This window comes from Mus caroli, chromosome 7 (assembly GCF_900094665.2).
Source record: "Mus caroli chromosome 7, CAROLI_EIJ_v1.1, whole genome shotgun sequence".
NCBI classification, from domain to species: Eukaryota; Metazoa; Chordata; class Mammalia; order Rodentia; family Muridae; genus Mus; species Mus caroli.
In genome coordinates this window covers 108,212,470-108,228,795 of record NC_034576.1, presented here as the reverse complement: position 1 = coordinate 108,228,795, position 16,326 = coordinate 108,212,470, and the positions used below count along the sequence as shown (strand labels likewise).

The window sequence follows — 16,326 nt, the reverse complement described above, 5'->3', positions numbered from 1 at the left end:
GTCAGTTCACTTCTTAGGTATTCTCTGGGTATAAATCCTACTCTCAGAATAAATGTGGCTTTCTAAATTCCTATAGACAAAGGGCTTTTACATCCTACTTCTGCACAAAAATATCTTTCTACACTCTTTTTTTTTTTTTTTAGGTTTCTAGCATGTCTGTGGTTTTCTTTATAATCCCTTTCTATGTAGAAGTGAGTTGTTATTTTTCATCCAAATATATTAGGAACTATCCTTGACATAGTAGTTTTTTGCATTTCTTTATTGTTTCTGAGATAGCTCAAAGCTAGGAGGAAAGTTATCTGTTGTTCTCTCTCTAGAATCAGAGATCAAGAACCCACAATAGAAACACAAGCTATCTTCAAGATCTCTGCTGAGCAAAGGAAGGTAACTCAATTTCACAATACTCCCTAACCATTTTTTAAGCTGCCTTTTTCTTGAATCATTTATTTCTGCTTGTTGGTTTATTGGTTTGATTTATGGATCTTTTGGGGGGATGGGTTTTTTGTTTGTTTGTTGGGTTTTTTTGTTTTGTTTTGTTTTTTGTTTTTTGAAACAAGGTGTCACATTGTCATCTAAGTTGGTCTAGAAACTCACTATGTAGCCCAGACTAGCTTTTTGTTTGTTATTTTGAACAGTATTTTCTTCTGATGGTTAATTTGTTCTTTGGGGTTGTTGACATAGATCATCTGTGAATAAAGGCACTTTTACTTATTCCTTTGTAATATATGTACCTTTTATTTTTCCTTTCCTCAGAATAGGATTTCCAGGAAATTTTTAATTCTTTGGAGATTGTTGAGTAGTCTGATGGCTGAAGAAAAAGGCACCAGTGTCTCATTCGATTAGCTCCTCTCCTTCCAGAGCAATTATGGAAATTTTTTAATCATTATTCATGATACACACCTTTTCTATCAGGCATTTTTCAATATCTAGTAAACTCTTTGAGGCTTTAAACATCTTAATTATTTTACAGTTGCTTGCCTGTCTGTCTGTTTATTCATTTGTATGTCTGTTTATTAATATGTATGTGGGTATAGGTGAGTTAAAGCACATATATAAAGGAATAAAACCTGGGTTGTCAACCTTGTTAGCAAGTGCCTTTAACCACTGATCCATCTCATGAGCTCCTTTTTTTTTTCTTTTAGTTCTAAATATTTTTTAATTCTTTAATCTTTTTTTATAGTCCAGACTTCATCTCCCTCCGGGTCCACCCTCTGACTGTTCCACATTCCACACCTCCTGCCCACTCCCCACCTCCAAGAGGATGTCCCCACCCACCCATCAGACCTCCACACTCCGTAGGGCCCCAAGTCTCTCTAGGGCTAGGTGCATCTTCTCTGACTGAGTCCAAACCCGGCAGTGCTCTGCTGTATATGTGTTGGAGGCCTCATATCAGCTGTTGTATGCTGCCTGGTTGGTGTCTCAGTGTCTGAGAGATCCCGGGGTCCAGGTTAGTTGAGACTGCTGGTCTTCCTACAGGGTTGCCCTCCTCCTGAGCTTCTTCCAGCTTTTCCCTAATTCAACCACTGGGGTCACCAGCTTCTATCCATTGGCTGGGTGTAAATATCTGCATCTGACATAGCTGCTTATTGGGCCTTTCAGCGGGCAGTCATGATAGGCCCCTGTTTGTAAGCACACCATAGCACCAGTAATAGTGTCAGACCTTGGGGCCTCCCCCCCAGAGCTCGGTCTCAATTTGGGCCTGTCACTGGACCTCCTTTTCCTCAGGCTCATTTCCATTTTTGTTCCTGAAGTTCTTTCAGACGGGAACAATTCTGGGTCACAATTCACAGTTTTTGACTATGTGATGGCAACTTCATCCCTCCACTTGATGCCCTGTCTTTTTCTGGAAGTAGAATCTACAAGTTCCCTCTCCCCACTGTAGGACATTTCATCTAAGGTCCTTTCCTTTGTGTCCTGAAAGTCTCTCACTTCCCAGGTCTCTGGTACATTCTAGAGGATCCCCCACCTCCTACCTCCCGAACTTGCCTGTTTATTCTTTCTGTTGGCCCTCTGGGCTTCAGTCCTGCCCCCCTACAATACCTGATCATGTTCCTATTTTCCCCTCACTGTTCCTTTTCCCACCCAGGTCCCTCCCTTCTTCTCCAGCTCCCGTGATTGCTTTCTTCTCACTCCCAAGTGGGATTGAGGCCGCCTCACTTGGGCCCTTTAGCTTGTTAACCTTCTTGAGTTTTGTGGATTGTGTCATGGATATTCTGTACTTTTTTGGCTAATATCCACTTATTACACACCATTACATACCATGTGAGTACATACCATGCATATCCTTTTGAGTCAGAGATACCTCACTCAGGATGATATTTTCTAGTTCTGTCCATTTGCCTGCAAAACTCATGGTGTCCTCATATTTTTTTGTCTTTTTAAAGCTAATATATTTAATATGATTATCTCCAGTTGTATTCTGCAAATGACATGGTTTTAATCATCTTTATTACTGAAAAATTCCATCATGTATAGAATATATACTTTTTTATTCATTCCTTTTCTGTTGGACTTGCAGGTTGGTCCTTTAATTGTGTCTTTGTAATATATAAGTATATCTGTAATATGTTGACTTGGAGTCTTTTGGGTAAATAGCATGAAGTTGTATAGCTGAGTAGATGTATGGTTACTTTTTGAGGAATTTCCATAATTATTTCCATAGTGGCTTTGATTTTTCTCTTCTTTTTTTTCTTTTTTCTTTTGCACTTTTTATTGGATATTTTCTTTATTTACATTTCACATTATTCCCTCTCCCGGTCTCCCCTGCCTCAGGAAACCCCTATTCCATACTCCCTCTCCCTGCTTCTATGAGGGTGTTCTTCCACCCACCCACTCCCAAATTCCCTGCCCTTGGTCCTATGAAGGCTTGATAGGTGCCCACTGGGTCCTTCATAGGACCAAGGACCTTTTCTCCCATTGATGGTTGACAAGGCCATCCTCTGCTAAATATGCAACTGGAACCATGTGTACTCCTTGGTTGATGACTTAGTCCCTGGGAGTTCTGGAGGGTCTGGTTGGATGATGTTGTTGTTCTTCCTATGATGTTGCAATCCCCTTCAACTCCTGAAGACTTTCTCTAACTCCTCTACTGGGGACCCCACACCCAGTCCAATGGTTGGCTATGAACATCTGCCTCTGTATTTGTAAAGCTCTGGCAAGGCCTCTTAGGAGATAGCCATATCTGGTTCCTCTCAGCATGCACTTCTTGGCATCCACAATAGTCTCTGGGTTTGGTAACTTTATATGGGATGAATCCCCAGGTGGGACAGTCTCTGGATAGCCTTTCCTTCAGTCTCTGCTCTACACTTTATCTCCATATTTGCTCCTGTGAGTATTTTGTCCCACTTCTAAAAAGGACTGAAGAACCCACACTTTGGCCTTCCTTCTTACTGAACTTCACGTGGTTTGTAAATTGTATCTTGGGTATTTGGAGCCTTTGGGCTAATATCTACTAAGAAGTGGAAGTGAGTGGGTAGGGTAGCAGGGCAGGGGAAGGGTATAGGGGACTTTCGGGATAGCATTTGAAATGTAAATGAAGAAAATATCTAATAAAAAATTGAGGGAAATAGGACATCTGGGTTCTTTCCAGCTTCTGATTTTTATAAATAGGCTGCTATGAACATAGTGGAGCATGTGTCCTTATTACATATTGGAGAATCATTTGGGTATATGCTCAGGAGTGGTATAGCTGGGTCCTCTAGTGGTACTATGACCAGTTTTCTGAGGAATGGCCAAACTGATTTCCAGAGTGGTTGTACTAGCTTTCAATTCCACCAGAAATGGAGGAGTGTTCCTATTTCCACATCCCCACCAGCATCTCCTGTCACCTGAGTTTTTTATTTTAGCCATTCTGACTGTTGTGAGGTGGAATCTCAGGGTTGTTTTGATATGCATTTCCCAGATGACTAAGGATGTTGAGCATTTCTTTAGGTGTTTCTTGGCCATTCAATATTCTTCAGTTGAAAATTCTTTATTTAACTCTGTAACCCATTTTTAATAGGGTTACTTGATTTTCTGAAGTCTAACTTCTTGAGTTCTTTGGATATATTTGTTATTAACCCTCTATCGGATGTAGGATTGGTAAAGATCTGTTGGTTGCTGTTTTGTCCTATTGACAGTGTCCTTTGTCTTACAGAAGCTTAGCAATTTTATTATGTCCTATTTGTCAATTCTTGATCTTAGAGCATAAGCCATTGTTGTTCTGTTCAAGAGATTTTCCCCTGTGCCCATGTGTTCAAAGCTCTTCCTCACTTTCTCCTCTATAAGCTTCCATGTGCCTAGTTTTATGTGGAGGCACTTGACCCACTTTGACTTGAGCTTTGTACATGGAGATAAGAATATGTCAATTTGCATTTTTCTACATGCTGACTGCCAGTTGAACCAGCACCATTTGTTTAAAATGCTATCTTTTTTCCATTGGATGGTTTTAGCTTCTTTGTCAAAACTCAAGTGACCATAGGTGTGTGAGTTCATTTTTGGGTCTTCAATTCTATTCCATTGACCTACCTGCCTGTCTCTGTACCAATATCATACAGTTCTTATCCCTATTATTCTGTAATACAGCTCGAGGTCAGGGATGGTGATTCCCCTAGAAGTTCTTTTATTGTTGGAATAGTGTTCATTATCCTGGGTTTTTTGTTATTCCAAATGAATTTGCAAATTGCTCTTTCTAACTCTATGAAGAATTGATTTGGAATTTTGATGGCGATTACATTGAATCTGTAGATTGCTTTTGGCAAGATGGCCATTTTTACTATATTAATCCTTCCAATCTGTGAGAATGAAAGATGTTTCCATCTTCTGAGATCTTCTTTGATTTCTTTCTTCAAAGACTTGAAGTTCTTTTCATACAGATCTTTCACTTGCTTGGTTAGAGTCACACCAAGGTATGTAATATTATTTGTGACTATTGTAAAGGGTGTCATTTCCCTACTTTCTTTCTCAGCCTGTTTATCCTTTGAGTAGAGGAAGGCTACTGATTTGTTTGACTTAATTTTATATCCAGCCACTTTGCTAAAGTTGTTTATCAGCTATAGGAGTTCTCTGGTGGAATTTTGGGGGTCACTTACATATACTATCATATCATCTGCAAATAGTGATATTTTGACTTCTTTCTTTCCAATTTGTACCCCTTTGGTCTACTTTTGTTATCTAATTCCTCTAGCTAGAACTTCAAGTACTATATTGAATAGATACAGAGAGTGTGGGCAGCCTTGTGTAGTCCCTGATTTTAGTGGGATTGCTTCAAGTTTCTCTCCATTTAGATTGATGTTAGCTACTGGTTTGCTGTATATTGCTTTTACTATGTTTAGATATGGGTCTTGAATTCCTGATCTTTCCAAGACTTTTAACATGAAGAGATGCAAAATATTGTCAAATGCTTTTTCAGCATCTAATGAAATGATCATGTGGTTTTTTTCTTTGAGTTTGTTTATATAGTGGATTACCATATATTGAACCATTCCTGCATCCCTGGGATGAAGTCTACTTGATCGTGGTGAACGATCATTTTGATTTGTTCTTGGATTCAGTTGTCAAGAATTTTATTGAGTATTTTTGCATCGATGTTCATAAGGGAGATTGGTCTGAAGTTCTATTTCTTTGTTCTGTGTGGTTTAGGTATAAGTATAAATGTGGCTTCATAGAACATATTGGATAATGTTCCTCTGTTTCTATTTTGTGGAATAGTTTGAAGAGTATTGGTATTAGGTCTCCACTAAACTCGTCTGGTCCTGGGCTTTTATTGGTTTGGAGACTATTAATGACTATTTCTATTTCTTTAGGGGATATGGGACTGATTAGATCATTTATGTGATCCTGGTTTAACTTTGGCACCTAGTATGTGTATTTTAAAAAATTGTCCATTTCATCCAGATTTTCCAATTTTTTGAGTATGAGCTTTTGTAGTAGGATCTGATATTTTTGAATTTCCTCAGTTTCTGTTGTTATGTCTCCCTTTTCATTTCTGATTTTACTAAGTTGGATACTGTCTCTGTGCCCTCTGCTTAAACTGGCTAACGGTTTATCTATATTGTTGATTTTCTCAAAGAACCAGCTCCTGGATTTGTTGATTCTTTGTATACTTCTTTTTGTTTCTATTAGGTTTATTTCAGCCCTGAGTTTAATTATTTCCTGCTGTCTACTCCTCTTGGTTATATTTGCTTCTTTTTGTTCTAGAGCTTTCAGGTGTGCTGACAAGCTGCTAGTGTAAGCTCTCTTCAGTTTCTTTTGGGAAGCACTTAAAGTTATGAGTTTTCCTCTTATCACTGCTTTCATTGTGTCCCATAAGTTTTGGTATGATGTGTCTTTATTTTCATTAAATTCTAAAAAGTCTTTAATTTCTTTCTTTATTTCTTCCTTAACCAAGTTATCATTGAGTAGAGTGTTGTTCAGCTTCCATGTGAATGTGTGCTTTCCATTGTTTTTTGTTGGAATTTAAGACCAGCCTTATTCCGTGGTGATCTGATAGGGTGCATGGAATTATTTCAGGCTTCTTGTATCTGCTGAGGCCTGTTTTGTGACCACCTATATGACCAATTGTGGAGAAGGTATCATGAGATGCTGAGAAGAAGGTACATTCTTTTGTTTTAGGATGAAATGTTCTAGAAATATCTGTTAGATCCATTTGGTTCATAACTTCTGTTAGTTTCACTGTGTTTCTATTTAGTTTTTGTTCCCCTGATCTATTCATTGCTGAGAGTGTGTTGTTGAAGTCTCCCACTACTATTGTGTGGGGTGCAATGTGTGCTTTGAGCTTTAGTAAGGTTTCTTTTATGAATGTGGGTGCCATTGCATTTAGAGCATAGATGTTCAGAATTGAGAGTTCATGTTAGTAGATTTTTCCTTTGACCAGTATGAAGTGTCCTTCATTATCCTTTTTGATAACTTTTGGTTGAAATTCAATTTTGTTTGCTATTAGAATGGCTACTCCAGCTTGTTTCTTGGGACCATTTGCTTGGAAAATTGTTTTCCAATCTTTTACTCTGAGGTAGTGTCTGTATATGTAACTGAGGTGCATTTCCTGTATGCAGCAAAATGCTGTGTCCTATTTAAATATCCACTCTGCTGTTCGATGTCTTTTTATTGGGGAGTTGAGTCCATTGATGTTAAGAGATATTAAGGAAAAGTGATTGTTGTTATTTTTGTTGTTAGAGTTGGGATTCTGTTCTTGTGGCTGTGTCTTTTTAGGTTTGTTCATATTGTTGTTCCACCTATATGGAGGCCAAAGGAAAAAAATCATGAGTTAGAGTCCAGCCTAGACAAAATAACAAGTTCCAGACCATCATGAGCTACATAGTAAAAACCTGTCAGAAGAGGAAGGAAAAAGTAACAGAACAATAGGAATGGAACCAGTCAACACTGGTTTCACAAAAATTAATGAGAAAAACATAATGTATAGATATCACTTGTTTTTAAAAACATCAAACAAAAAAAAAACCTCATATATGTTATCAAATACTATCTTTCACATTAATTCCCTCAAAGCAATTGATTCTCTGCAAGAGAACATTTAAAAATCAGGCAAAGTGTCAGGCAGTGGTGGTGCACACCTTCAGTTTCAGAACTCAGGAGGTAGAAGCAAGCACATCTCCAAGTTCAAGACCAGCCTGGTCTACAGAGTAAATTCCAGAAAAGTCAGAACTATATGAAGAAATCCTATCTTGAAAACAAATGAAATCAGGCAAAGTGGCAACTTGCCACAGTATCAGAGAGAGAGAGAGAGAGAGAGAGAGAGAGAGAGAGAGAGAGAGAGAGAGAGAGAGATTTTAAATGCACTTGAACAATTACAGGAGATGAAAAAGACAAACAGAGTTGAAACATTATTAATTCACTTTTCTGGACACATAGCTGACACTTCTTAAGGACATACACAGACAAAACTAACTACAATCTGTTCCTCACAGAGCCATGGCAACAACAAACTGCATTCCTGATGAGCCTCAGCTAAGAAGCAGAAGGAATGATGATCTCCAGGAGGTGCTGAATGATGTGGGACTGTCTGTTGACTACTGGCTACCTAAGCTTCAGGAAGATCTGGGTGTGACCTCTGCCCAGGCCTTACAATATTTAGACAAAAGAGACCTCCAGAAGCTGAAGTCGCAGACACAGCACACTTGGGAGAAAAAGGCTCTGGAGAAGCTGCTAGAACTCTCACAGCCAAATAGTGTTGCAGAGCTGCAGGAGACTCCAGGGGAGATGATAAAGAACAGGCAGAGGCAGGCAGGACAGGCACTGCAGGCTCTGAGAGCCTTGCAGTCAGAAGGGAAGCACAGAGAAGAAGAGGCAGTGAGGAAAAAAGAAGCAGAGCTAAGACAGGCAATGGAGATCCCTGAGGAGTGCTGGCCAATGGCTGAAGTGTCCCTAAAAGACATCACTGAAATAATGGAGAGATATCTCAGTCACATGGAACAGACCCTGGCTCACAGTCCAAACCTCTCAGATGGAGACCTGGTAAGATGGGCATCTGGAGGGCTGGCCCTGCAGGGAATTTATAAGACCAGTCACCAAAGAAGTCTGATTCAGAAGAGAGAAGAGCTACTCAGTGTCCCTAAGCAGTTCTCACTTGTTGGTCCAGAACATGGCACATGGATAGAAAAAAAGGAATTTTCATCTTTTCAAGAACAAGCCATATTTACACAGACTATAAAGACAATGGGTTTCAGTCCAAACTCCTTGGTTAAAGGTGAAGGTTGGGGACTTAGTCTAGAAGCTGGTATGGGTCAAAACAGACAGGCAGAATCTGAGGATATCCACCAATTCCATTCAGAGCAAACTTATTTCTGCTCAGCCAGGTTCAGCTACATCCCATTGGCCACCTGCCATTTTCACATCAATGATCTTCAACTCTCCAAGGCTGCTCTCCAGGAACTAAAAAGTATTGAAGAACTCCTGGAGCAGACTACACACAAAGATGGACAACCCTTACTAAGGCACAGGGCTGAAAACTTTTTCCACAGGTTTGGCTCTCATGCTAACCAAGGCCCTCTGCACCTGGGGGGAATCTACTGCTGGAAAGCCATTTCAGAAGGTTTCAAAAGTGAGCACTTGGCTGATGTAAAGCAGCAAACAAAAGAAATTTTGGATATTTACATCAGGGGCAGCTATAGTGGCTTTGGAGTTAAAGTTGGTGCAAGTGTAAATATGGCAGACACACATTCAAAAAAAGCATCTTACAGTACAACTCATCAAAACTTTCAAACCAAGGTGCAACTATCTGTAGCCAAGATAGGTGGACCAGCAGAAGCAGATGGAATTGCCCAGTGGACAGCTGGTCTTGTAACTAGCAATCAAACCTGGTCTGTCATTGATAGGGGACTACAGTTGGTACCTATTTGGGACATCATCCTGTCTAGTCACAGAACTGATTTTAAGAATGCTCTTCAAGTGGCTAACTGCCTAAAAGACAACTACACTGCTCTGACTGGACTCCCTGCCCAGATTCAAGAAGGGGAAGAATTTCTTACTGCTAAAAAAGAAGCTAAGCTTTTCCTAGAGGACATAAAATGCTGGGAGGTTTCTGATCCTGAAGAACAGCTTAGTAAGTTAGTAGATTTTATGCAAACATTGAGTCAAAAAATAAAAGGTTATAACATTTGGATTAACACATGCCTCACAGATTGGGATCTGCAGAATTTTCTAATAAATACTGTAAAGTTCTGCAAAACTTCACCCACTTATAAAACTCAATTTATTAAATCTCAGTTGTGCAGCCTTCTAGAACCTCATGTCTATAAAGTGACAAACTTTCCTCAGGCACAATCCATCATACAGTGGATCAATCAGTCAGAGTCTGGGGAAGAACAAGTCAAAATCACCTCATTTTCTGAATTCATTAAGACCTTAAAGAAAACCCACAAATACCTGATGGAAGTGAATTTCAAAAATGAGGCCCCAGAAACAGTGGAAGAAGCAGAAAGAACAGCTACATATGAGGTCACCACAGCTCTCAGCTCCTTCTTGACATACCTCAGAGAAACAGAACAGCCAGACATGCAGCTGCTGCTACTTTCCATTGCAGTTGGTGCAGGCTATCAGTTGGTAAACAGTATTTTTCAGCATCTTCTGGGGTGTGATGAGTTAAACTTCCTCTTGGATCAAATGCAAAGTAACCAACACAAATACCAAGAGCTTAAGAATATTTGCAATTACAGAGCCCAGGCATTCCTGGTGCTCACAGCTCTAAGAACCACAGTTGAAATCACAGATATTTCTACAGAAGAGAAAAGACAACGTTTGACATTAATTAAACAGCATATGGGGACACTGTTGTCTGAAGAAGTTGCACATGTTCTCACAAAACATGGAGAACATCATGACTGGGAAAGTCTGGAGAATGATTTGAGACTACTCATTGAGGGGGACTATAAAGCCACCACCCATTCCTTACAAATGGATGAGGTAAAAAAACAATTGCAAAGTCTCTGCCATGAAAAGAAACAGACCTATAAACAACAATGTAATGAAAACAAAACAAAGGAAATGATAGAAAATAGGCCTTTCCTGGACTTACTCCAACGTCTAGGCCTAGACAATTACTATCCAAAAAGGATGAGCAGAGCTGACTTCCATCTGATCTATAAGACTTCTGTGTACAATTCACAGCCAAGGTCTGAAAAGGAGCTTCCATTCTATTTCCTACAAAAGCTACTGATGTTGGATTATGGGTTAAGACATCTTGTTTTAAATGATGATGAAAGCATAAAAAAACAGATCTCCATAGGTTCCTCCAATCATGAAAATGAAGATTTTGATCCATATGGGGATGTCATTAAAGACAATGACAGTTCTAGCTATCCTTCAGCCACTGAGTCCTGGCCCCACATTCACCCAATGGATATCCAGATGGCCATTTTTCACTGTGCAGATGATCTTACCAGGCAATATATTTTATCCAAACTTTCCATTTGTCAATATTCACTCCCTCTTGTAGTACCAAATCCCAACACTTCTCAGGTTGAATTTTGTCTCTGGTCTCTCAGACAAATTAGGAAAAGTTGGCAAAATGCAAGTAAATCTCCACAGGACAAGAGCTACAGTCACAGAAATCAGCAGATGTGTCGTGTCTCTACCCCCATTGTGTCCTTCATTAGAGTTGGAAATGGCCTCTCTGCTTCCAAATCTCAGATCATGAACTCTCTTCTCAGTAAACGTAAACATGATGTGTTTTTTCACAGACACTGCAGAGGAAGCAACAAACACTGTGTCCTGATGGGGGGAGTTGTGGAAATCTGCTGGTTCTGTCCAGCCGGCCAAGGTGAGGACATGTTTGACAAGTGTCTGATGTTCACCAATCTTCATGGAGATGCCAAGGAACATAGCCAACAACTCAGCTTCCTCCAAGATGTCTCTTCTCTCATTGTGATCCTCATGTCAGCTTCTGATAACAATAAAGAAAATCAAAAGCTTGTCAGACACCTCTGTCAGTCATCAACACCTTTAATCTGCTTGATTGATGACAAAGAAAAGGCCATAGCAAATACTTCTGGTAAAAGAATGAGAATTGGCATCAAGAATAGAAATGAGGCAGAATTAACAGAGGAGCTCACCAATGCCATCAAACATTTTCTAGTGCTCTCTAACACTGCTCTCAGTTTAGAGGACTGTTCACAGACAGCTCGAGAACAAGGATTCCTTATTGATGAAGACCAGAGAGACTGCAAGGAAGCCAAAGAAAAGGCACAGACTATAATGGCCCTCCTGGAGGAATACAAGTTATCTCAGACAAAAGAAAATTTACTACCCCTTCAAGGACAACTTTGGCACCTTTGGTGTAAGAAAGATAAAGAATTCTATCATCTGAGAGAAAAGGGGAATCGAAGCATCGAACAACACAAGAGTGAGATTGAAACAGAGAAAAGAATAATTCGACGTCAGCAGTTGGAAAAAGCCTTTCCTCTCAATGATTTAATGCGCTCTGTTCTTGAACTCCTCCAAGACTACTCAGAAACCCATAACAAACTCTACTTTTTGCAGTGGCTGACTCTGTTTTTTGACAATCTGACTATAGAACACCTGGAGAAGTTACACGAAAAGCAGAGATCTTTGTGGTTAACAGTACAAACAGAAAAGCAAAAAGCACAGAAGAGCAACTCCCTGACACTCTGGCAGAAGCAGATAGAAGCCATCTCCATAGAAATTCATGACTGTACTTTAGGAATTGAGCACCTTCTCCGAGAAGTTGGCCAGATCTATGAAGCTCTGGAAGAAACTTCCTCCTCTAGAGATAGCCTTTTTCTCTGCCTCCCTCAAATTGCTGCAGACCTGATGATAGCTGGTGTTCCCATTGAGCTGATGGATGGGGATGCTTCATATGTGCCTCTAAAGTGGGTAGCAGCTATTTTTGACAAGATCTCAGAGAAAGTTGGAGACAAAAGGCTGTTTGTTCTCTCTATCCTTGGCCTGCAGAGCTCAGGGAAGTCTACCCTACTGAATGCCCTGTTTGGCCTACAGTTCACAGTCAGTGCAGGCAGGTGTACCAAGGGTGCCTACATGCAGCTCCTGAAGGTGGAAGAGATATTCACAGAAGAACTTGGCTTTGATTATGTGCTTGTTGTAGACACAGAAGGACTTCGAGCTCCAGAACTCAACAACAAATCCCAGAATTGGGACAATGAGTTGGCAACCTTTGTGATTGGCCTTGGAAACTTAACTCTGATCAATATTTTTGGGGAGAATCCCTCAGAGATGCAAGACATCCTACAAATAGCTGTACAAGCCTTTCTAAGAATGAAACAAGTGAAAATCTCCCCCAGTTGCCTCTTTATCCATCAAAATGTGGGAGAAGTTACAGCTAAAGACCAAAATATGGAAGGACGGAGGTGTTTAGAGCAGAGACTGGATGAAATGGCAGTAACAGCAGCAGAACAAGAAGAATGCTCAAATGTATCCCACTTCAATGATGTCATTAAGTTTGATGTCAATAATCATGTCTACTACTTTGCTCACCTCTGGGATGGCAATCCTCCAATGGCCCCTCCCAATCCTCGTTATAGTCACAATGTTCAGGAACTAAAGAATAGAATTATTTTGACTGCCAAACAGGAACCCAGAGGTAGTATCATGAGGATATCAGATGTCAAATTTCGAGTTCAAGATTTGTGGAAAGCCCTTGTCAATGAAAACTTTATTTTCAGCTTCAGGAACACCAGAGAGATCATGGCCATGAGCAAGCTGGAAACAATGTATAACCACTGGACCTGGGAGCTGAGGAGTCACATGCTGGACTTTCAAAACCAGCTAGTCAATCAGATTCAGAACGGGAAAGTTCAAGCACTCAAAACAAGCATATTTGAGGCTCCAGTCACAGAAAAGTATATAGCAATTAAGCAAGAACTTGAAAAATACTTCAGTGAAGACCCAGACAATGAAATACTGGTTCAATGGAAATCAAATTTTGAAAATAAGCTAACAATCCTTAAAGAGGCACTGATTTCAGACACCAGAAGGAAAGCCAATGAACTTATTCATTTAAAAAAGAATCAAGAAAGGCTGGATAAAAAAAAGTCAAGTTATGAAAATGAATTGTTGGAAAGAAGCAGAAAGTTGGCTTTAACTGTAAAAGGTAAAGAATTAAATGAAGAAGAGTTATATGAAAAATTCAATCCACTTTGGAAAAAATGGGTCTGTGATGTGTCCTTAGATCTTCCTCCAGTCATAGAACCTGACATTGACACAGATTCTGAAAACATCCTCTGGGAGTATTTCCAAAAGGAGATAAACATGGTGGACATACTAATGAGATATTCTGAAGACAAATTTCAAATAAATTATGATGAGCATGTAAAAATGAATAAGAAGTATAACTTCATGACTCGGACATTAAAGGTCTGTGATAGGGAATCCATTAATATGACCACTGAAAATATTATTACAAGATTTAATAAAACTATCAACAATATTCATAAGCAACAGGGTGATTATAATATAAGTTATTTCCATGAAATCCTGAGAATAATAGAAGAAGAAGTAAAAGCTGCACATACTGAGGAAAGATATACATTTACAAGCAAATACTTCATTGACTTATCCTTGTGCTTATTCCAAAGAGCATCTAAGAGTTTTAAGGAAATGCACAAGGCATTCAAGAGAGCAAATGACCCTGTGAACTATCTGGAGAGGAAGAAAGATGATTTCTTTATGAGTTTTAAGATCTCCTGCCAAGGTGCCACCTCCATTAAAACATTTGTTGATTTTCTTTGGCACAAGCTCACCCCTGCTATCTCTGCCACCATAAGGGGGAAAATGGTCATTAAAATTGCTGGAGACATGCGATCTAGCTGCCCTGAATTCAATGGAAATAGGACTAACTTAGAGAAGCATATTCTCATTTCTCTGGCAGAAGAAGAAAATTTTGATAATTACTGGCAGTACCTTCATCATACAAAATCTTTTTTTAGCAGATATATTGAAAACCATATTAAACAATACTGTTTAGATGAAGGAAGTAAAAAAATAAAGACTTTTTTAAAAATAAGTTTAGGTGACATCAAGAATGCCATCCTGTCTGCCATTCATGAATCCACAGCAGTAGCTAAAGATAAAGGCAGCACTGCATCTGGCTGGCTGGATTTGTTCTGTGACCACTTAGGGAGCAACCTAATCTTCCCAAGGAGAGACCTGGTAAGCATTGAGCACCAAGAGATAACAGATACTGAGTTTCTTAAAGAAGCCATGAGCAAAGCTTTGGATCCTGCAATGAGGAAAGTAGAAGAGGATTGTTCAGGTAAGCCCATGGATGAAATTATTCCTGACATTGAGAAAATTCTCTCTGAACATCTCTGTGGCTGCTGGAAACAGTGTCCTTTGTGTAATGCAATTTGTACAAACACCATTCCCCAGCATGAAGGAGACCACAGTGTGCCATTTCACCGTCCTCAGGCTGTCAGTGGTTGGCATAAGCATAAAACAGACCACTTTGTCATTGATTGTTGTACCAGTTCAGTAGCAAGTGACCGCTTCATGCTTTTGGGAAATAACCGGGAAATCCCATATAAGAACTACCGACAGGCAGGAGGGGATTATGCCACGTGGAGCATCACCCCAGATTTATCCACCCAGTCATACTGGAAATGGTTTGTCTCACACTTCAGATCAAAACTAGAGGAAAAATACCAGAAAAAATTTAAAGATACAGGTGAAATTCCAGAAGCATGGGCCAAAATCACAAAGGAGGATGTGCTCAATGACTTGAAAGAACAATAATATTCAATGAGTGGCTCAATATCAGGAAGAGTCACAGCATACTTAAATAATTCTAAAACTCCTCCTACTAACAAGTCTCCAATATTTCCATTTTTTAGAATGAAATATGTAAAAGCTAGAAGCTTTACTATAAAATTTCTTTAATTCTCTTTGTCTTGATTTCTTCTGGTTTAAAATCTAATTATCATGGCTAGGAAGATGGCTCAGAAATTATGAGCAGGTGTTGTTCTTCTTGAGGACCTGGGAGAGTTCCTGGCATCCACTTGGCAGCTCCACAGCCATTTGGAACTCCAGTTCCAAGGAATCTGATACCCTTTTCTGGCCTCTATGGGAAGCTTGCACACACAGCAGGCAATCATAACATACCAAATAATCAATTACCAATATATGCAAACATATGATAAAATAAAATCCACTTAAAATGCCTAAGTCATACTTCAAACCATAGCTATGTACATTTTTACAGTATATAAACTTAGGGACATTCCTGTCCCCCTTAGGGACATCCCATGACAGTGGAGATACCAGGAAAGGAACCATAAGGCCTGTATATATGAGGTTAGCACATATGTAGCATTCTACAGCATCCAATCTCATAATATGTGAGGTTCTCACTTATAAATGCACTCTAAAATTAGAATAAAGAATATACAGAATATATTCTATAGAATACATAGAAGTAGAGAATATAGTAACAGCTATCATGGGCTGAGGGTAGCATAAAGGAAAGGAAACATTATTCAAAGGGGAGAAATTCTCAGACACAGGAATAGGATCTGTTTCACCATGGTTAATAATGTGCCTTTTGAAACTGCGAAAAGAGCACATTTTAAATGTTTTTGAGACAGAGTGATTAATATGTAAAGTGATGGATATGTTTATTTGCTTGTATGTTTATATGCTTATTTGCTCATTTCACAATGTACAAATGGCACTACATTGAACGCATCATTAATTATAATCAATAAAGACATTAAGTTTCAAAAATATAAACATGTAGGTTTCTTTTTAATTAATTTTTTTCACTTTACACATCCCAATATTAGCACCCCCTCTCCTCCCAGTAACCCCTCACACAGATCCTTCCCCCATTCCCCTCTCTCTTCCTATTCTCAGAGCCCCATC

General features: G+C 39.4%; 1 protein-coding gene across 1 annotated transcript; it reads left to right on the top strand.

The window, feature by feature from the left end:
- The first annotated feature begins 317 nt into the window (after positions 1 to 317).
- On the top strand, positions 318 to 15,201 carry LOC110298026 (interferon-induced very large GTPase 1-like). The gene is made up of 2 exons (XM_021167071.1): positions 318 to 384; positions 7,905 to 15,201. The coding sequence occupies exon 2, from the start codon at positions 7,909 to 7,911 to the stop codon at positions 15,199 to 15,201; it is 7,293 nt and encodes a 2,430-aa protein (XP_021022730.1). The 5' UTR covers positions 318 to 384; positions 7,905 to 7,908.
- Positions 15,202 to 16,326: the final 1,125 nt, after the last annotated feature.